The sequence below is a fragment of the Petaurus breviceps genome, unplaced genomic scaffold, assembly GCF_028583685.1.
Source record: "Petaurus breviceps papuanus isolate PSGF00001 unplaced genomic scaffold, PetGlider_PUasm1.0 90847, whole genome shotgun sequence".
In the NCBI taxonomy this organism is placed as follows: Eukaryota; Metazoa; Chordata; class Mammalia; order Diprotodontia; family Petauridae; genus Petaurus; species Petaurus breviceps.
In genome coordinates, this window is record NW_027187360.1 from 26360020 (window position 1) to 26383259 (window position 23240).

The window sequence follows — 23240 nt, forward strand, 5'->3', positions numbered from 1 at the left end:
TAGTGTCATGGAAACAATGAACATGAACTTGACTTCAGGAGACAGTGGAAGATAGAAGGGCTTGGTGTGCTCTGGTCCATGGGGTCAAGAAGAGTCTGACACAGCTGAAGACTGAACAGCAGCAACAACCGGCTCTGCTGGGTTCTGTCCTAAGGTCTCCTGCAGCAATGATGCTCCATAAGCTAAGATTTCTTGCAGCTGTGATACTCTATGTTCTAAGGCCCCTTCCAGCTTCAACAGCATATATTCTAAGACCTTTCAACTTTGGCGCTTTATATGCTAAGAATTTTTTCTCTCTCTCACAGGAATGTTCTAAGATCCCCTGCAGTCTTCTAGGGCTGCTCACAGCTGTGACAGGCTGTGTTCTAAGACTTCTTCCAGTTCTCATCTTCTGTGTTCTAAGGTCCCTTCAGTTCTCACATTCCAGGAATTTAGACTTAGCACATATTCATTTCATTTCACATGGATATGCATAGTTGTCCATGTACATTCATCTGAACCCACATACATTTCACTACCTCAACATACTGATACACCTAAGTGGTTGATATCTGAGGTTCAAGCTGTCCCCTCATCTTCAACTTTCTTTTTTTTTTAAAGCAATTGGGGTTACTTTTAACTTGCTCAAGGTTACACGGCCAGGTGTTTCTGGGTGGGTGCTAAGTGTCTGAGCCCGAATTCGATCCCAAGTCATCCCGACTCTGGGGCCAGTGCTCTTACTCACTGTGCTACCTGGCTGCCCCTCATCTTCAACTTTCTATTCCTATAGTCCCCTACTCCAGTCTCTTCATCCTCACTTTTCATCTAAACTAGTATAACAGCTTTGTACCTCTCCCCATAAGTCTAGGCGTCCAGAATAATTTTCACAAAGCCCAGCTTGGACCGTGTCATTCTTGTAATCCAACATGGCAACATGATACTCTACCACCTACAGGATAAAGTCCAAACTTCTCAGTCTGACTTTTAAAGCTCACCAATTTTATTTTCTATACTCTCCTAAAACCAGCTAAGTGCTGCCTGGTGCCTATGCACAATTTACTCCTCCCTGCCTTGCTTCCATGTCATTTTATGAGCTGGTCCTCTGCCTAAATGCCTTCCTTCCCCTCCCCTCAGCACCTCAGATTGTGCCAGAAAATGCTGTCACTAAGCCAGGAGGAGCTCTGTGGCTTAAGTCAGAAATTCCCAGGCTAAGTTGCAGAATGGCTGCAGGTTTAGTGTTTAAAGAGCAAACTTATGCACCATATGCAAATTTAGTGCTGAGAGGAAGTCAGGGAATTGGAGCACACCAGTCAGAAGAAGATGGAAAATTACTCCATTCTGATCAAATAAGACAGACAATCAGAGGCTTTCACACACAGCAGTGGCATCACACTGTTTTTCTCTCTTGATGCTTGACCATCAGGAAAAAGAAACAGAAACTGAGAACAGGGAACTTGGAAGAACAGCTGGAGGCCTTCCCTCAGAAGGCTAGAAACAGGAAGTAGATGCACCAGTGAAGGGAATTTAAGCCTGTAATAAAATAAAATCTATCTGGTCTTTTGACACTAAGCTGCCTAGAAGCCCTAGAACCAAAGGTAAGTATCTACTTTGGAAAAGCCTTCTGATAAAAGTATCAAGATCAGGGGTGTGTCCTACAAAAAAGTTAAAGATGTGTCCTACAAAAGTCTGGGATGAAAACTAGGATTGAATTAAGCAGTAATTGATAACAGTTAACCATTAATGGGAAAGGTACCTATTTGACTTAGGTGTTTCTAACGATTTAAACCTTACTCCAAATTATAATCTATTTAACCATAACTATTTAATGCTTATGCACATACTAAAAAATTATGCTTAGCTGTTCTAACAAAGACTTATGCTTTTATAGAAAAAGCATAAATTGAGTGAACAGGTGCTCTAATCTTTGCCTTGGTTAGCCACACCTAATGGAAAGCCAAATTGTTTGTATAAGGAAGTAACCAAGGCAACCCTGCCCACCTATTAGCAATTCATGATGAAATGACCCTTCCCTGCTATTAGTGGAAACTATGTACATAATATTAATAACATGTAAAGTATTGGTGAGATTATAAAATTGTATGATAGAAAGCATGAGTCAGGATTTGCAACTGGGCCAGGGAAGGTTTGAAATGTACATTGGTCCTGATAGGGGATTCTAGATTTAGAGTTTGTAGGGACCTTAGGAACCACTCAAGACCCATAACTTCATTTTATAGATGAGGAAATTAAGTCTCAGAGAAGTTAAGTGACTTGCCCAGGGTCACATTGCAAGTAAGTATCTGCAGCAGGCTTTGAAACTTGATCTTCCTGGCTCCCAGTCCAGTCCCCATTTTGCTTCTTGGTGTTTTAAGATCTAATGCTACAGTAGCCTCCTCAAACATGGTAAAAGATGCCGTCTTTGAAAAGAGAAAAGAAAAGGAGTCAGTTCTGGTCACTGGTAGGGGAAGCTTCCTACCTGGCCTATCCACAGGGTTTGTGGTAGTCTTATAGAAAGGGCAGACCTGGAGTCTCCTTGAAGCAGGAGATAAAAAGCCAATGCTTTTCCCATGGGTAAGGTCTGGCTCAAGGTTGTGACCCATATAAGACTGAAGCCACAAGGATATTTCAACCTTTGTGATGAGCTCAGAAGTTCTCTAGTCTCTTGTTGTGCACAGAGATTCTCTAATCTCTTGTGGTTTAGTCCTTTTTCAGTCATATCTGACTCTTTGTGACCCGATTTGGAATTTTCTTGGCAGAAATACAGAAGTAATTTTCCATTTCCTTCTACAGCTCATTTTACAGATAAGAAAACTGAGGCAAATGGGATTATGTGACTTGTCCAGGGTCACAGAGCTAGTAAATGTCTGAGGCCAGACTTGACTCCAAGCCCAGCACTCTATCCACTACACCACCTAGCCATGCTCTCTGTCTGTCTGTCTGTCTGTCTGTCTGTCTGTCTCTCTTTCTCTGTCTCTCTCCTTAAATTACCTAGTATTTTTCTATGTACAATGTAAACAGTGCCCTCCTCCCATTAGAATATAAGCTTCTTGAGGTTAAAGACAGCCTCATTTTTTTCACAGAATTCTCCAAAGCCTAGCACAGCACTGTGAATATAGTATCAGAGACTTCATCTTAGTCTGTAAACTTGGCATTCAGAGTCAGACACAATCAGAAACCACCCTAACTTTCCAGCCTTCCCTCATATCATGCCCCTCCATATAGTCTCTGTTCCAACCTTACTGTCCCCTGAAATGCCATCACCCTTCTGCCTCTGTCCCTTTGCTCACACTGCTCCCATGTCAAGGATGCCCTTCCTCCCTGACCTTGCCTGTTGAATTCCAACCCATTCTTTAAAGCCCAGCTCAAGTGACAACTCCTCCAGGCTTGTCTCCCTCACTGACAGTGACCTCCCCCATAGCAATGACCTCATAGAAGATTTTTAACTCCCTTTTTCACTCATCATGTGATGTTATGTATTCTATTTAATTATTAATTCTTAATAAAATTAATTAGTTATTAATATAATTATTCTATTTATTATTTTTCCCTACTAGACTACAGGACCCCATCTCTTACCTAAACTTTATATTTCTCATAGCTCCCAAACACAGTGCTCTATACACAGTAGGTACTTAATACGTGTTTGTTGAAGGAAGTAAGGAATGGCCTATTAGAAAAGGGAAACTCTCAGGAAGGGGATCTGGGGCATAGCTGGTGGTGTCATCAACCTCAAACACACATTTCTGTCTCAGATGATTTTTACACAGTTTATCTGATCTACTGGACAGGTGACCAGGAAGAAATGAATAGTCCCTGAAAGCTATCCTTGCAGACCAATGAAAGGGTCAATCCTTATGACACTTAGACTGACCAGTTACCTGCTAAGCATCCATCTCCCTAAGGGAGCCCTGGGCTGCCCACCTGCGTGAGCAAACAGGATCCTCCTGGAAACTACCTTTGAAACTCAGGCCATGATTCGAAGATGAGTTTTCAGAAAGCCCACACTGATGGGCATCTTGGTCCAAGCCTTATAGAAACTTAAGTAAAGGCAAACTGCAGCTAGCCCGAACCCTGCAGGGTCTGGCTACAGGCCACAGCTATCTCCACAGGCCCTTCTCTTGCCACCATCCCATGAGCATGAAGGATGCTGGACTCACCAACAGAGCAAAGGTCAGCGAAGCGGTCGTCCCCCTCTTCTGCATGGATCAGGTCATTTTTACTCTTCTTGGTGGCTGCTCTCTTCAGCACTGCTTTAAACAAAGTAGAGATAATGGAGAGAAACAGGCCCAGTGAGCAGCACAGCATGGGGGGGGGGGGCAGGTAACATCCCAGGTCCCTAGTTTCCATCATCAAGTCAGTCAACAACCATTTATTAAGTGCCTACTAAGTGTCAGTCAACTTTCCTGCTGGTCCTCCAGCTCCTACCTCCTTTCCTTAGATTGGGTTAGAAATGCAGTCACATTGGCTAAGACCAAGGGCCAAAACTCCAACTTCCTTCCCTACCACCTTACATGCTTTTCCTTTCATGTCAATGTGAGCATTTTCCAGGTTAGGGGACTCCTGGCCTGGAGTATTGGACTTAGAGTTTCAATCACAGTTCTTCCACTATTAGCTCTGTGCTTTTGAGCCAGTCACTTGACCCTTCCAGGACCCAATTTTCCCATCTATAAAAGGAGGGTGCTTGATGAGATGATCCCTAAGGTGCTTCCAACTCTAGCATTCTGTGATGATGAATCTTGTGATCAAGGGGGACAGGGAGGAGGCAAGGAGAATGAAAAGAAAGTCACTTGCACGAGGTCTCTCTGGTGGTGTGGGGGTGTGGGAGTGAGGGAAGGCAGGCATAGAGATAAGTATGGCTATGGTCCTAGCCCCAACTGAGAGTACCCAGATTGTGGAAACAAGTACACCCGGGGTCTTGGGGGATAGAGAAGAACAAACAAGAAAGCCACCTACCATCCAAAGGGGACTTCTCATCTGCGTTCTTGTCCTCTTCTGCCAACATGACCTCCTCTGGAAGGGAAGACAGCAGCACTGAGCCCAGGAGCAAGCCCTGCGGTCCCCGTTAGACAAGCCCATACCTGACCCTCCTTTGACATCCTACCACAGGCCAAGATGGCAGTTCCTTGACCTGATGCCAGAGACTGAGCATCTTACCAGCCTTGAAGATCCACTCCAAGTAACCATTAAGCTCCCGTTCAATCTGTTGCTGCCGGCGGAGCTTCAGAAAGGCCCGGCGGTTTTCTACCCTCTCTCTCTCTTTGGCAAATTCCCTGGGGGTTAGATCAAGGGAAGGGCAGTGGTTAAACCAAGCTGGCTGAGTCTTAAGAACCGCATAGCTCCCCAGGGCTAATAATCATCACAGAGAATCACTGACATCCCTAGACCATGTTCAGATTTACAAAGTGTGGATTTCATCATGACAAACCTGTGTGGGAGGCAGAGCAAGTATTATGACCATTTTACAGATGGAAGGTAAAGGGACTGATTACATATCACATGGTCACCCAGTTATCACATCAGAGCAGGAATCTGAACTCCTTTTTCTTCACTCTAGTTTCCGACCATTACAGGAGGCTCCCTCTCCAAGTCCATGAAGAACATCTCCCTTTCTAGACTGGGACCTGCCTGGAGGCAAGATATTTCATGCTTTCTTCACCCTTCTCTCTCTTCCCAAAGTTGAGGGACAGGGATAATTATAGAACTTCCACACATCCTCATGGATTTAGTTCCCCAAGGGATAAGGAAATGCTCTATCTAGGAGAGCCTCATGGGTTGAAAACTGCCCTAAGGTTCCTAGAGAACCAATAATGAAATATACCTCCCCCCTCATCCCAGAGAGGTGGGAGATTACAAAAGATGGACTATTGTATACATAGGTCATAGGCAGTAAAGTCATGGTTCTAGACCTAAAAGGCACTTCAGAGACCACCTAATCTAACCTCCTCATTTTACAAATGAGAAAGCTGTGGCTCAGGGAGGTTCAATGATTTACCCATCACCATTCACCCAACAATCACAGGAGGAAGTGAACCCAGAGCCAATGCTCTTTCTGCGATACCACTCGGCCTGCTGGTTTATTGACTGTCCTTCAGTTCTTTTGCTATTACTGGGCCCTAAGAGAGAGCCAGGAATCAAAAGAAGTAGAAGAAAAGAGATAGGGGAAATAAGAAAGATATGTGAGATAAGTTAAGAGATATGTGAACAAAAATGCCACAGGGAAATATCAAAAAGGCAAGCCAGCCACAGAGCAGGCAGGTGATCGGGGTGCTTGGTGCTTGGTGTTATGGGGAGATGAGTGAGAATGATAGGATTCAAAGGCTCCAGGGCTGACTTCCCTTTGAAGTTACTATACTCCCCACTTACACAGGAGGACCTTTGAGGCCCAGATAAATAGAGGGCTTAAGGGACTGTAAAGGAAGGAACAGAGACTTCTCTCCACCTCCTACCGTTATAAGCTCAAAGGCCCTGGGTCTGGTGTCCAGGACTTTCACACTGTCCTGGGGAGAAGAAAGGCTGCTTGATCTTCTGGCTTTGGGGCAGGAATGGACTAAGATCCCCAGGTCATGTCCCAGCTGCTGAAATCTGTCTGATTAGTCTCTCTGGGCAGGAAGAGCTGTCTCCCTCCAACCAGAACCAGAAAAGAAAGGTCCATATCTGACATTCTCTAGCCTTCTGAATCCCAGGGCAAAAAAGGGTGCAGGATTTATGTAGCATTCCTTGGACATTATACACAATATGGGAGTGGGGGAGGGGTAGGAGGTAGTGGGAAGGAGATGTGACTCTTGGGAACAGAGGTATCACAGACATATGCTGACCCCTGACCTCAGAACCAGACTGACTCTTGACCTTAACTCTAGAGTAAACAGAACACCCAGTACAGAATGACTATTACTGCCAGCTTCAGACTAGCCCCCTACATCCCGACCATAGACTGAATAGTAAGCCCCATCACATACCCAAGTATGTGACATACCCACTCACCCCTGACCCTGACACAGACCAATTCCTAAACACTGGCCACAGAACTCCAAACCCGGCCTCATATCTAACCTTTAGCTTAGTCACATGCTTATCCTTAACCTTAACACAGTGAAGAATCATAGCTACAGGCTTAGAATGGAAGAAGTCTCTTTAGAAGCCACCTGAGTCTAACATCTCATCCAACAGATGAGGAAACTGAGGCAGAAAGAAGTTATTTACCCAGGGTCACATAACTAGTGTCTGAGGCAGCTTTTGAACCCAGACTTTTCTGATTTCAAGCGCAAATCTCTAGCCACTACTCCATATTGCCTTTCTTGGTTTCAGATGGCAGAGGTCAGTCATGCTCCAATCTCTGATCTATATGGCCACAGTTCTCAGCAATATAGATATGACACAATTAGACCTTTAACTTGCATCTGGAGATCTTCCCCATCCTATGCCTTCACTGGCATTTGCTACTTCTCACCTGAGCCCCATATCTCATAAGGAGAAAAGAAGAGGACAATAAAGATACCTCCCCCTTAGTCCCTCTAAACAAGAAATATAGAATCGAGAGGTCTATGTTATGTGATGTCTGCCCATTCGATATCTTCCTCAAGGATGAAAGCAATCACTCTGAGGTGAGGCAGAGGGCATCTGTCTATAATTATCCTCTCCAGGTTATCCCAGACTTCCTTTAGAATGCCCCAGAAATCTCTTTCTCCTAGAAGCTCCCTCAACCCCCAGAATTCACACATTGGATGTGCTGTCCATCCCTGGAGCCTCTCCCTCTGCTTGGATGCCTCTTCCAGAACCTCTGTGTAAGGAGGGAGCACAGGCCAGCTATGTCTCATTCTTCAGACAGCACTCCAGACTCTCTGTGGCATCTTCCTGCATCACCCCTTACCCTGGATCATCATCTACTTCCCACTCATCTACCTTTTCTAACTCCTTTTGTACATTATCTTCCTCCATTAGAATGTAAACTCCTTGATGGCAAATATAATCTCTGTATCTGTTTTCTCAGCACTTAACACCATGCCTGGCACATCATGAGCACTCAATAAATGATTGTTGACTGACTACAGAGCTCAGGAAAGGAGCGTAGAGTTTGCCATTTTAAAATTATACTTGAAAACTCAATTGCCTACAACCTGGCTCTAGACTCAGGAGCTAGGCAAAGGAACCAGAGAGCTTAGTTGTTCCTCTGCCTCCACAATGAATGTGCCACCTTCACCTTGAGGGTCTCAGTTTCTCCATATGTGAAATGCACTTAATAATAACTGCCTCCTTCCATTTTTGCCTGGAAACCCCAAGGATTAATGAGAAAATGTCTGTGGGGCCCTGGGAATAAAGAAGAAAGATGCTATATCAGTTCAAAGTCTGTTCCTTCCCTGAGCTTTGAAGCCCAGGCATCAAAGCACCAGGCCTCCTGCAAGCATCAGGTACGAGGGCACCGTGCTGTGGGCCCTTTATGTTGGCCTCAGACTGCAGGAGGCCTAGGCTGCTCCTGCTCCTGAGATAATCATGTTTCATCAGCTTACAAGTATGTATGCCTGTGGTGGCCTTCTAGAGTCTGTATCTAATCTCTCCCCTAAGAGGAACTTCCAGGCACAGCTCAGAGACACCTGCCTAGGGGACAGATGGCAAAAATGGCCACCCTACAGACATGTACAGCAACTGTAGATCTGTGGGGAGAGGCTGAAGTGAGAGCCCTTAGAAGAAGTGCCCAATAACTGTCTTCTTCAGTCTCTCTAGGAGACCTGAGGCAAATCCTGGCCCTGGTCCAAGACTCAGTTTCCCCTTCAGTGTAACAAGGGCTTAGACAGTTAATCTCACAGACTGCCCTGATTCTTCAACTCTACGCTGGGGGGGGGGGGTAAATCTGCAGCCTCAAGGTCACATGTGGCTCTCTAGGTCCTTGAGTGTGGTTCACAAAACAGATCCTTTTATTAAGGGGATTTGTTCTGTGAAGTTTGAATTCAGTCAAAGGGCCACACTTGAGGACCTAGAGGGCCACATGTGGCCTTGAGGCCATAGGTTCCCCACCCCTGCTTCTGGGTCCCCCTGGGGGAGAGATGATACCTTAATGGGGTGGGAGTGGGGCCTCCTAGTGCACAGGGGAACAGACTATAAACCACCGGGACAGTGGAAAGACAACTGGATTTAAAAACTTGGGTTTGAATTCTTCCACCACTTACTACTACCTGTTTGACCTTAGGTAAATTGCCTTCCCTTTCTAGGACTTCAGTTTTCTCATCTGTATAATATGAGGCTTAAACCAGATCCTATCTATGATCAGATGAATTAACCTGGGCCCAAGAGAATGCTCAGGGATCATCCTCAAATCTTGCTGATTCAGGCTCCCCAAGGGAAGGTAATCTTCCTAGGGATAGACTATAATACCAGAAATGCCCCCAAAATCACTGCAACCAGGGAATGGCCTGGAGAATTTGGAATTACTATAGTCAGTGTCTTCACCCTTCTGGTACTTAAACACTAAATACTCCTACAACCTTATTTCTACTTGTTTACCCAGGCACCAACAGAGCTGTCACAAAATCTTAATGGTCAACAAGGCCAGGATGGCAGTGAAATCCATTCAGATTGAATTGGGCACTATGTCTCCCTCCTGTCACTCTCTAAGCCCCCATCTACACAACACACGGTGGAGACTTGGCAGTGGTCTGATCACACAGGTTACAAAAGCAGGCAGTGTGCCCAATCTCTCAGGAGGACCCAGGGTGGGAGCTTGTAAATGGATCCAGCCTCCAGGGGTTGGTTGGTTGGGGGTCAAGGAGGGAAGAGGGGGTCTATCACTGGGGCTCTTATAGTCAGGTCAGTCCTTTCCAGGTCAACATCTGGAGAACCTGGTCTGATTTCATCCTTCACTATCCATCTTACCCTCAACTCCATCCCTACCCCAAGGAGGAGGGTGTTGGGCAAGGGCAGATAATTAGAAATCTGGAAGACAGAGAAGAATAATGAAGGGGAATATTAATCTGGAATGCAGAAAGGAATAGCTGGGGGTTCCATGGTTCTGGAGAACAGAGGAGAAAAGATGGAGGAAGATCATGGCTCTGGGAGAAAAAAACATCCAAGGATGAAGCCAAGAAACAGTATTCAATGGTGCGGCTAGGTGGCTCAGTGAATAGAGCACCGGCCCTGGAGTCAGGAGGACCTGAGTTTAAATACGGCCTCAGACACTTAACACTTACTGGCCATGTGACCTTGGGCAAGTCACTTAGCCCCAACTGCCCCTCAAAAAAAAAAAAAAGCAAAAAAAAAGAGAGAGAGAGAGAAGTAATGAGAGTAGATAGAGGCTGTGGGAATGGAAAGATTTGAGAGTCAGATTATGAAAGTAGGATTAATAGGATTTGGCAGCTGATAAGATTGATGAAGGATGGAGAAGACTCATGAAAAAAAAAGAAACAATATTCAAAGCCAAGGGAAAGAGAAGGAAGGGAAAGAAAAGGGGAGAAAGGCTAAGGGAGGGATGAGGAGGGAGCTAAGAGTTCTTATTGCGTGGGCCTAGTCTCCACTGAGACTGTGAAATCACAGTTCCCGGTGCAAGGCATTAAATATTAATTCATTATTAAATATTAACGTATGACACGAGCCCTGCAGCGCCTGAATGAACAGTACAAGGGCCCCCAGGGATACGAATCCAGGCCAATGTGGGGCCTTCAGTTGCCCTCTTTTCAGACCTCTTTCCAGGCTCAGTCTGGGGAGGAAGGAGTTAAGGAGGGGTCTGGGGAACCCCATCCTCTTTTCAAGGCTGTCAGATTTAAAAGCTTTTAGATGTCTCAGGCACTTTGCAAACCACAGAGCTGGTGTTAGAACCTCAGGCACTAATGTGACATTTGTGTATCCTGACTGATTCCAAGTCTCCCCTGAGCCCCCAACTTCCTGACCTAACATGGTCCCATCTTACCCAGAGAGTATCTTGGGACATGAGGTAACAGTTTCCCATCTTACCCTGAGAGCACTCCCAGAACCAGGTTGAGCATGAAGAAAGATCCAATGATGATGAGAGGGATGAAATAAAGCCAGTTCCAGGTATTTCCTGCTGCATCATTAGTCTAGAAGTAATAGGAAAGGAATAAGAAATTGGAGATGGAGTAGCCACTAGACACTCTTCCCCAAACTATTACACACACACACACACACACACACACACACACACACACACACACCCTTCAGAGAAGGGGGTTCTTAACCTTTTTGTGTGTCATGAAGCCCAGTCTGGTGAAGCTTATGGACCCCTTCTTAGAATAATGGTTTTAAATGCATAAAATAAAATACATTGGCTTACAAAACAAACCAATTATATGGAAATACAATTATCAAAATATTTTTTTTTAAAGTTCGCAGACCCCAAGTCAAAGAACCAATACTCTAGAAGTCCTCCTGTTCCAGGGCTGAACAGCTGACTTACCCTCCTCCCGTACTTCCCCTACCTTGCTCTCCTCTGTCTTAGGGCTTCCCTATACTCAGAATTGGACAGACAGGTCAAGATCACCAAAGGCAGGACAGGTGGTTTTCAGCATTTCTACACCTCAGCTCTATAGTTCCTCAACACCCAGGGTAAGAAATATTGCTCACTAATCATTATGCTTCCCCTTCTATTCTATCTCTTACACTAGATCTCCTCATTTCCCAAGGGGGCCAACTATTTAACCCCATTTCTGTGCCCCATTCCAGAGGAAAGGATGATTAAAATAATCCTTGTCTACATCGCAAATGAGTGGCTGGGGAAAGACCAACAATGTGCCTGAGTTCCAGCTACCACAGGAAGATAGAGGAAGTAAGGACCTTGGACAGCTCCTCCCAGGCAGTCCCTGCCTGCCAACTCCTTGCACACAGCAGCTGTGGCTGTCTCCCAGGACCCAAAACAAGACTTCCATTTCTGTTTGTCTCTTTTTGAGCCTAGACAATCAGGACCTGAGCTGGACAGTGAAGGACCCAAGGATATTGAAGGAAGATGGGGACAGGATGGCTGCTTAGTACAAAGGTAGAGGGCAGATGGCACCTGTCTTGTTTGGTTGTTATATGAGCCTTGTTGTTCAGTTGTTTCGGTTATTTACAAATCTTTGTGACCCCATTTGGGGTTTTCTAGGCAGAGATACTGGAGTAGTTTTCCATTTCCTTCTCCAGGCTCATTTCACAGATGAGGAAACTGAGGCAAAAAGGATTTAAGTGACTTGCCCAGGGTCACAAAGCAAGTAAGTGTCTGAGGCCAGATTTGAAGTCATGAAGATGTGTCTTCCTGACTTTAGGACTGATGTTCTATCCACTCCACCCATTTTGGATCTTGAGATCCAGAGCTCTCCATCCAAATTCTATTTCTTGCTGATTTCTTGTTCAAGTTGCCAATCCTGACCTCTTTCTGCATATTGGGACCTTTGTCTGGACTATTTAGCCTGATCTGACATTTTGACCCTGGTCCCTAAACAGTCAAAGTCAAAACTATCTCTTCTCCCTAGTTAGGTCAGATACTGTCAGATTCTAGTCTCAACTTCTCCCTCAGGAATCATGGTTACCACTTTGCCCTAGCCCAGCCTAGCCTAGTCTGGGCTTCTGATTCTGGCCCAGCTCCCTGGCTTGTTTCACAGCTCAGAGCTGACCTCCCCCTGTCCCCTCCCCCTACATGTACACAGACACACACTTCCTGGAACCCTATGGGGTTTGGGAGCTGCAAGGCTTGGGGACCTAAGGCAGGGATGTGTTCAGAGCTTGCTTATGAAGCTCCACACTGGGGGTGGGGCCATCACAGACTTCACTGGCTATTTTTAGGGGCTGTCTTTTGTTAAAGTTTCTTTGTGGAAATTGGTTCCTTTGGTGGCTGCAGGGAAAGGACAGCCAAGATCCTCATTACCGCCTTTGTCCCCGACTGTCTCTGTTCCCTCCACCAAGCACGTGATGCCTTTTTCTCGCCAGATCCTGTCATTAGATCATTCCACATGAAAGGCACGATCTCTAAATTAGACCTGCCCAGCATCTGATTTGGGCTTAATACTTCATAGCTGTCTCTCCAGGGGAAGAGACTTCAAGGTCCTTAAAGAAGCTACCCCCAACAAAGGCTGGATATAGCATTCAGAGCAAGGATCACCCTTTTCCTGGGACAGGTTCAAAATGTCACTGGCAGATAGGTAGTTTTAAAGGGCCAATAAAAAACAATGCATAGCTCTACCCACATACTATCACTTACTGCTTGTGTATGTGGAGCAAAGTACCACCTCTTCTTGGAGCCTCAGTTTCCTCCTCCAGCTATAAACTCAATGATTCTAACTGCACAAACCATCTGACCCATAGTACTTCATATAGTTCACAATGCAACAGGTACCCCATTCAACAGGTTCCCAGTGCAACAGGTGTTGAATGCATTGGCACCTAATGTATCACAGTCTTTCAGGCAAGATGACTCCCCAATTAGGCTGTTTGCTTGTGCAGCTGAGCTTAGTAAAACCCTTGAGGGTGTGAGGGCAGAGCCAGGTGGATGGTGTGAGGGATTAAACAGTGCCCACTTGGGCTCTCTCTGAGGTCCGCCCTCCTGCTACACCACTCACACAACCCCAAAGCCATGCCTTGACCAGCAGGCCAACAAGGGTGAACACTGGGGAACAGTCAGAATAGGTCAGACCTTTATGCCCAGCTATGAGACTTTAATAGAAAATCCATCTTCTTCAAATAAGAAACAATAGTTAAATACATTATATCTCTTTTGTGAGGATACTCCATTTCCCCATCCCACCCCAACCTGGACAGTCTCTGCCTCAGAGGCATATTGCATAGCACCTTCCCTCCTTCCTTTCTATCTTCTTTCTTTTTTCCTTCCTCCCTTCTTTCTTTCCTTCCTTCCTTCCTTCCTTCTTTCTTTCTTTCCTTCCTTCTCTCCCTCAATGCTTCCCAAGATTTCACTTAATCAGAACTATAATCCCCTAGCTCTGCATTCATAAAGGGGAATTAGGTGCCTAGTCTCCCCTGCTCTTTCCCCCAACCATTAAGTTCAGCTCTTATAGGAAAACAAAAAACAAAAAACAAAAACCTTAGTCCCAGATGAAAAGAGGAAGGGTAGGGAGAGGGAGCTGAGAGGCACAGAGGCTGCCACATAAAGGCTAATGTTAGCACACAGGTCCAAGTAGCATAAGGAAATATAATTCACCAAGCATTTATTAGTCACCTACCATGTGTCAGGCACTGTGCTCAGTACTGTGTATACAAAGACAACAATCAGATAATTCCTGTCATCAAGGAGCTTACAGCCTTCATTTGTTTGTTTGTTTTTCAAGCCTGGGTTCTCCCTGTCTCACTCAGGCTGGCAATGCTAGGAGGTACTCTCAGGCTTCATCTCACCACTAATAGCTTTGACCTGTTCTGACCTAGGCAGGTTTGCCCCCTCCTTAGGCAACCTGAGAGTGGCTCACCATTTTGATACCAGACTTAGTTCAGATACTAGTGTAGCCCACTGTGTCTCAGAGCTCCTACTTTTAAGAGACCCACCAGCCTCAACCTCCGAGGTTGCTGGAATTTGGAATATACCTGGTAAGGTGCTTGCATCCTACCAGACGCTACTAGGGCCCTAGATAATGGGTTCCTAGTATCACCAACAGGTGAAGGGGTTTCTCCCTGTTGGCAGGTGACAATGAGGGCACAATACCCCCAAGGAAGTAGGTGTGAAACAATGGGCCACCATGCTGTCTCCTGAAAAGGGCTGTCAAAACCTTCCCTTCCTCCTTGGTGTAGCCTGGGATATATATGTCTCTGATAGGGTCCAGAGATTGATACCACAAGAAGTTAGAGCTCTGGGAAAGAGAAAGAAACATGAATTTCTCTGCAAAGCCAAGTCTATGTCCTTGGCACAGCCCAACAGTCAGGGCCTTCAAGCAGTGTGGGCTCTGATGCCTTCTCAGCCATAGATTCCTTGTCCAGGTGGCCCTGGAAAGGCCCATAACCAATTCTGGACTCATCCTTTGTGAGAGAGGCAATAACATCAGAGGTTTGAAGTGAGCATGATGTTAGTCCGAAGCCAGCAAGAATTCTCAGAGGAAGTATCTATTACCTTGGCCCCACAGCTACTTCCTCTCTCCCTTATAGAGATTTCCGGCACAGTCTGTCAGCAGGAGGGGACTGTAAGTGATGGGGTGGGGGTAGGGGGGAAGCATCATTATTCCCTAGGTTTCCTGAGACAAAGTCTCTCAGGATCTCAAGCACCAATACATCGGATACTAATCTTGAAAATTCTAGGAATGGCTGAAAATAAGGGAATTAAAAATAGGACGAGAAGGCTCCAGTAATAAATAACCTACCTAGCTCCTCATTCCAGAGAGACCCTAGAGGAGGTAGCATATGGTAGGGGTAGGGGGTGTGGGGGAGGAATAGAACCAAAGGGAGTGAGGAGGACCAGGCAGAAAGGGTGGGAGACCAGGAGAAGGCCCCTTGGAAAGCAGCAGAAGCAGTTATCTCAGAAAGAAATAGAGAGCCCACTCATGCCCACACCACTGGGCTTGCCTGTCTCAGACTGCTGCTGTGCCTGCCATCAGGGGAGCACGTGCCCCTCCCAAGGCCCACACCAATGGGTTGCTACTGTTGGCATCAAAACATGGAAACCATGAAGTGAAACCAGATGGAAAACATCCTACTCATCTACCTTCATCAGAGGAACTCCTCTCATCCCCTGACATTCTGCCTGGTCTCATTTCCCAATGGTTAAAAAGTTCTTGTTCTCCCGGTCTCTGTGATTCTGAGTCCCAGACGAAAGAAGAGAACTGCCTACCGCCTACTCTAGCCCCTCCCACCTTTTCTCTCATCCCATAGGACCTCAACATTGGTCCCTCAATATCTCCATATCTACCCACTCTTGCCACTCTGCCCTCTAGAAATCTGTCTATAATGAACACATCTTTCTTTATTTTAGACTTATTGCTCTTATTTTCCTTTCACCTTTCTGGCCGTCACCAAGACCTGACTCTACAAGATGACACTGTTTCCCAGGAGTTCCTTTCCAATACTGGTCTCATCTTCTCTCATACCTCTTGGTTCTGAAGGGAGTCAGAATACTCCTTGTGCCTCACTGCTACTTCCAGACTCTCCCTCTACCACCATCACACAGCTACTTCAAGTCAGAGGTTGCTACCTCTCCTCCTTTGTGGTTCACTCTATCTAAATTTATCACACAAACCAGTTTCTGGTGGTTATTATCTATCAATCCCCAACACATTCTTCCTCCATTCTCATAAGTTAAAAGCCTGGCTCACAGTATCCCTCTCCATCCCACTTCCTGTCATTATACTAAAACTCAATATATATGCTGATACACCATCCAATAGTCTCATCTCCACATTCCTCACTGTCCAAGTCATGTGACCTTCTCCTTCACCCCACCCTAGCTACATATGAGTTGGCCACGCCCTTGATCTTGCCATCATGCACATGTGTTCCAAGTCCATGATCAGGAATTCTGAAATTTCTTTTATCTTTTCATAGCACCCAGTTATTCCATCTTTTCCATATACCCTATGCCTCCCCAACCAATTATTTGTTCTTAGCCTGACCTCTAATCTTTCTAGCCCCTTCATATCTTCCCAGGGCATTATCCCTGCTCTGAGTACAATTTTCTCCTTTCCCAATTTCAACTCCTTAATGAACCTGATCAACTCTATACTATCTTCTGCTCTTAAATTCCTTTCTCTCTAGTACCACTATTGATCACTGTTTGCCAAAGCCCAAGACTGGACAATTCCTACCATCAACCAAATCATATATGACTGAACAGAGCTGCAATAAGTCTGGCACCCAAAATTGCCTGGATTCACCACAAATGTATGTTTCCTTATCTCATCATGGCCCTCCTGACAAGTCAATCAAAGAATTAAATTTTGATTTTTCCTAATTTATTTGCTATCCCATTCTCTTCCATGTCTGTTCCCAACTTTCTTTCTCCTCAAACCTCCAACAGCACCCCTCCTCACAACTGAGACCTTCACCTCATACTTTTACACCATCTAAAATGTTACTTACAATGAACTTCAACTTCTCCCTTTATCTCACAACTCCTTGACATCATTCCTCACCATTTTCTCCTTTAGTCTCTGATGAAGGGGTGACTTTTCTTCTCATCCCATCATCTCCAGAAGTCTGCCCTCTATTATTATTCCTCCTGTTTCTTTAATCTTTGTTCTCTCCGTACCTACTGGTTCCTTCTCTGCTGCCCACAAACATGCACAGTTGTCTCCCATCTTTAAAAAAAAAAACAACCTCATTAGAATTTACCATCCTTACTATCATCCTGTATCTTTCCTTCCTTTCTCAGTCAAAATCACTGAAAAAGCCAACTGTATTCAGTGCCTGTACTTTTCTTCGCCTCACTCTCTGATCTTATCACTGAATTGGAATTGCTCTTAACAAAGTTATCATTGATTTCTTAATTGCCAAATCTAATGACCATTTCTCATTCCTCATCTTCCTTGACCTCTCTCCAGCATCTGACACTGTTGACCTCCCTCTCCTGGATACTCTCTCCTCTCTGGGTTTTTCCTACATTGCTCTCTCCTGGTTTTCCATTACCTTCCAGCCTTACTGTTCCTTCTCAGTCTCCCTTTCTGACTCATCATCCATGTCATGACCATTAATGGTGGGTGTACCCCAAGGTTCTATCCTTGGCCTTCTTTTCTTTTCTCTCTCCACACTCTTTCAGTGACCTTATCAGCTCCCATAGCTTCAATAATCATCTTTGTCAATGACTCTCAGATCCATATCCAATTTCAATCTCTCTCCTGGGCCCCCATTTTTCATCACTGAATATCTGCCTATTGGACACTTCCCACTTCCCATAGGCATCTCAAACTCAATATGTCTAAAAGAGAACTCATTCTCTTTTCCCCGCTCTTCCAAATTTCTTTAGTTCTTTTGAGGGCATCTCCATCCTTCTCAGTTTTCCAACTTCAGCATAATCCAGTTCCTCACTCTCACTCATTACATATATCCAACCTGTTACCACATCTTGTTATTTCTATTTCCACCACATCTCTCACTTATGCCCCATCCCCTCTGCTATAAAAGTCACCCCCTAATTCAGGCTCTTATCACTACTTGCGTAGACTACTGAAAGCCTCCATTGGTCTCCCTACCACATAGCTGCCAAAGTGATCTTTCTAATGTGAGGGTCTGATCATGTCACCTCCCTCCAAAGCTAAAAACACTAGTAGCTTCCTACTACCTCTAGAATCAAATACAAACTTCTCTGTTTGACATTTAAATCTCTTCACAACCTGGACCTCAAATTTTCAGTCTTCCCACATGTTGCTCTCCTGCTTGCATTGTGTGATACAGCCATATGCCGCCATACTAACTGTTAAGCACACACAATACCCCATTTCCTATCACTCTACCTTTGCATTTGCTGTTCTCCATGCTTGAAATTACTCTATCTTCAGCTCTTGAAACCCTTGGATTTTTTAGTACTTAGCTTATGCACCACTTTGTACATAAAGTTTTGCCTGATTTCCCCAGAAGTTAGTTGACTCCCACTTCATGTTACCTTGTAATCACTTTGTATATATCATGTATATATTTATATTATGTATGTATGTATTGTATTCTCCATTAAAATATAAGCTCCTTGAGCACAGGGACTTCTCTCAAGTCACTCTGATCTTCATAGTCCTAGTGCATAGTGCCCAGCATATACTAAAAGATTAATAATCCACGTTGATTGACTGACTGAGATTGGTGCTTCAGCTCTTTTAGGTAGCCTTTCATGACTACCCCAGGCCAAGTTAATTTCTTCTCCCTCTCATCACTTACTCTCTGTATCAATTGTCAAATTTCTATTAAGTTGTTTGTTTTAACTCATTTCCTTTAGTTGACAGTCTTTTTAAAGGTGTACTCTTAGATAAGCCAAAAGGGTTTTCATCCTCAATGAGAGTTTTTAGCCTGGGTGAATCCAGACAGCCAGGAGCTGGGAAAGGTCTAGTGGCAGTGAGAGTAAAGGGAGACAGGCCCAACAGCTCTGGGGTGTGGCTTAAAGAGAACCAATCATGAAAGAGCTCTGGGCTTTCAGGGTCATCCCCTTTTCCTGCTTTGGGCTTCTTCACACCCTCTGGGACAGACTCAAAGAAGGAACATGGAACTTTGTATATTTAGACCGGAGAATAAAAGACTAGGTTGGGGGAAGGTATGCCTTAATGTGACACCCCCTATAAAATGTGACTGCTGGGTTAAATAATGGTCCCTTGCAGCTCAGGTGATGAACCATTTGTCCTAGATATTCCATGTAGTGCCCAGTGAAACAACAGATGCCTGATAGGTCCCCAACACTAGAGGCAACAATGTATCAGGTGACCAATGCATCACGCTACTCAAATATTTGAAAGGCTATCATAGGGAAGAGGGATAGGGATTACACTTGTTCTCTTTGGTCCCAGAGGGAAGAACTTAGAGTAATGGGTGAGAGTTTCAAAAAGGGCAAATTTAGGCTTGATATCAGACAAAAAGTCTCCTAACAAATAGAGCTATCTAAAAGCGGAGTATATTGTCTCAGGAGGAGGTGAGTTCCCCCTCCTTGGAGTTCTTCAAGCAAATGCTTGTCAGGTATGCTATGATTGGGATTCCTTTCAGACATGTGCTGTACTAGATGGCTGTTGAGATCTCTTCCAACTCTTAAAGACTGTGAAAGTCTGTGGAGTCTGTAGTAGAAAGAACACTAGACTAAGGATCAGAAGAACCAGGTCCATCCCCAAGCTCTACCACTAACTAGTTGTGTGCCCTTAGGCAAATAATTTCCTTGGTTTCCTCATCTGAAAAGTGAAGATGTTTGGCCATATGACTTCTAGATCCCTTCCTGGCAATCTCCAACTCTGCAAGTCCCGAAATCCTCCCTCTTAAGTGAAGAGTTAGAAGGGAACAAAAAGGTCATCCAGTTCAATCTAATGTTCCAGAATCTTCCATTCTTTTCATACCTCTCTGGAAACACACCCCTATCCTGTCAACATTCATCATCCTACAGGCTTATACTTGGAAATCATTGTGGCGCCACTTGACAAATTTCCCAAAGTGGAATCTTTCCCGGTCACCCAGATGACTGGTGCTCAGGGACCAGGGATAAAGAGCATCACTTAACTTCCTCCCACAGTGGAGGGCTCATAAATCAAGTCCATTTCTCCCAGAGGCAGGACCCTGGGATCATGGATAAGTAAGGGTCTTTGGATATCCTGTCATAGCATAAACCACATGGATTGAACCCATTCCCCCTGAGTTGGAGGAACACAGGAGGAGTGAGAGTCCATGATCTTCTTGTCAAAGCACTACCTTGCTGAAAGACCATATAATAAAATGTTTCTTTCTTCCCTTATGGGGGGTTTAATCAGGCTACTGGAAAAGACTAACAGTGTCTAAAGGCCCTCACCCCTTGTCCACCACTAGGGGAGCATCAGTTTTGAGGCATAAAGAATGGAGAACTGAATTGTAAATAGAGCTAGAAGAATCACAGACTACGTCATCTTCATAATGCCTCAGTCTCCCCTTCTGCAGCCCAGGCTAGCGTTATGACTTACATTGTAGAGGATATCTGTCCAGCCCTCCATCGTGATACATTGGAACACAGTCAGGATTGCAAACAGGATGTTGTCAAAGTTGGTAATGCCAAAATTGGGTCCACGCCAGTATTCTCGGCAGACATAGCCATTCTCACACTGTCGGGCTGAGGCATCAGTGCCACAAGGGAAGTCTCCTACGGGATCTGTATGTGTGTCCACTGTAAGGACAACAGAAATGTAAACAAAAGCTGAGCAAAAACTATACCAGACACTCACTTCCTGGCCCTTGGCACCCACAGGGCCTAGAGACCTAGTCATCCAAATCCCATACTGGCAAGGAACCCAGGACTTACTTCTCCTGGTAAAGGCCTTTGGGGCAGGAGCCATCATAATTTTTGACCTCCCACAGGAGCTGTTGAGAGTTAATAGTCCAGATACACATGATGGGATGTCCAGATAATAGAGCTTTTGGCAAGCAAGATGTCACATGAAGCTATGGGTACCCTTCCCATTGTTGAAAACCTAGTGACTGACACAGGGCCAGGAAGAGCAATGTTCACGGGGTAGGGTCCAGTCCCAAAAGCAGGCTCCCAGATAGGGTCCTGCTGCCACCCTTTAGTGGAATTTAGCCCTTCTACCATAGACTATAGCCCTGCAAGCTTTTACTCCTTCCACCAGGGCCTCTGCATATGTATTTTACATAGCTCTAGAACTTAAGATCACAGGCTCATAGATCTAGAAGGGTCCTTGGAGACCATCTAGACCAATTCCCTCATTTTTTTAGAATTTGCCATTATAATGGTACTTCATTTTTAAAACTCTGATACTAGTTTTATCACCTACCCTCTTGTTTTCAATTTTTTTTAAATTTTTAAAATTCACTTATTTTCCGTTCCAAATTTTTTTTCCCTCCTCTCTCCCCCTACCCCACTACTGAGAAGGCAAGAAAAATAAAAACCATTATATATGTATGTAATGGTATACATATAAAAATGTGTATAGACATGCAAAACAAATTTCCACATTAGTTATGTTCCAGGAAAAAGAAGCAAGAAAAATAAAAAAAAATATGTGTCACTCTTAACTCTGAGTCCATCAGTTCTCTTTCCCCTCATTTTACAGCTGAAGAAACTGAAGCCCAGAGAGACTAAGTGATTTGCCCGGTCACAAAGGTAATGGAAGGATTTGTTCTGTGAAGTTTGGATTCAGTCAAAGGTCCACACTTGAGGACCTGGAGGGCCACACGTGGCCTTGGGGCTGAAGGTTCCCTACTCCTGCCCTAGCACAGTATTTTTCTAAAACCCTCCCAGTCACAGGTTCCTTTTTTAGGTCTAAATATCAGGATCATGTCCTTTCCTCTTTCTAGGACAACTAGCCACCACTCTCCATGTCAGTGATGAATTCATATTTTTGCCCTCCTTTGGAACCCTAAAGGAACAAGGCCTTTTTTCTGTCTAGGCCCCAGGCCTACTTACCTGAGTTTCAGGGAGAAAATCTCTCCTTATAATCAGTCACTTGAATCTTGACTTGCTGGTATCCCCTGGGCTTGGCCCACAAAGGTTCACTAGACTACACTCACTCCTGGACATACAGAGACCCATTCATCTCCCCAGAAAACATGTCGGTGCTCTCTGGCCACAGGATCTTTCAAGTCAAAAGATCTGAGTTTAAATCCTGGCACTACACTTGCTTGCTGTGAGTCCTTATGTTCTTCATTTCTGCTCTCTGGGTCTCATTTTCATCAGTCAAAAGAAGAGTTTGGTTTCAATGCTCTCTAGAGGCCATATCCCAGGCTAGGGGGGAACCTAGGACTTGTAGCCTCTCCATCCTTCCAGTAAAGGCCTTTTTGGGCAGGGATCAGCACAATCATTGACCTTCCTGAGGAGCTGGTAGGAGGCAGTAGTCCAGATACAGAGGAAAAGGATGGTCAGTGATGGAACCTTCCATCTCTGAGGTCCTTTTCGACTAAAAATCCTAGGACCAAAGGCCTTTTCATATGTTAATACAAAGAAGCATAGGATGGGGTAGGAGTGGTGAGGCCTGCAATCCTTGCTGTTGAGGAGGCTGAGGTTGGTGGATTGCTTGAGCTGGGGACTTTTGAACCATAGCAGGTGATCAGGTGAGCCCCAGGAGCAGGGGACCAGCCACCAGGCCAATTAAGCAGGCCTGTGCTGGAGACAATGCCACTCAAAACTCTCACTGCTCTCAAACAGGTCACCACACATCCATCCTGGGTGAGACAAGGAGTTGAGTCTCAAAAACCAGACCAAATATAACCAGCAAATACGGCCAGCCACTGAGCACACTGGCCCTTCACCTTCAAACAGGTGGGACAGAACTAGAGCTGCAAAAATGTGGGTATGGCCCCTCACCTGTGTTATTGGGGAAGCAGGCTTTGTGGAACTTGCCCATGTAAAACTCAAGTCCGATGATGGCAAACATGACTATTGCAAAGAACAGCAGGAGGCCAATCTGCAGCAGGGGCACCATGGCTTTCATGATGGATTTGAGTACAACCTGGAGGCCTAAGGAAAAAGACAAAGGCATAAGCCTAGACCAGAGCACCCTCCAACAGCCCAGCCACTCCCTTCCTCAGGTGCAAAAAGACAGTAAATGACATAGCCCAGCTCCATGGGGACCTGGAGAGTGGGTTGGACTCAAGTCAAGAAGTCCTGAGTTTAAATCTGGCTTTACACATTTATTAGCTATGTGATCCTAGGCAAGTCACTTAACTTCTCAGCCTCAGTTTCCTCCTCTATAAAATGG

The 23240-nt window shown here is 45.1% G+C and overlaps 1 protein-coding gene across 1 annotated transcript in view; it reads right to left on the minus strand.

The window, feature by feature from the left end:
* CACNA1B (calcium voltage-gated channel subunit alpha1 B) overlaps positions 1-23240 on the minus strand; it is a 251565-nt gene that overhangs the window by 162796 nt on the left and 65529 nt on the right. Inside the window, exons 5-10 of the mRNA XM_069072690.1 lie at positions 22847-22999; positions 20493-20692; positions 10918-11021; positions 5134-5249; positions 4933-4989; positions 4137-4229 (exon numbers count right to left, since the gene is read on the minus strand). Of these exons, the coding sequence (XP_068928791.1) occupies positions 4137-4229; positions 4933-4989; positions 5134-5249; positions 10918-11021; positions 20493-20692; positions 22847-22999 (723 nt within the window). The remainder of the gene's footprint in view (positions 1-4136; positions 4230-4932; positions 4990-5133; positions 5250-10917; positions 11022-20492; positions 20693-22846; positions 23000-23240) is intronic.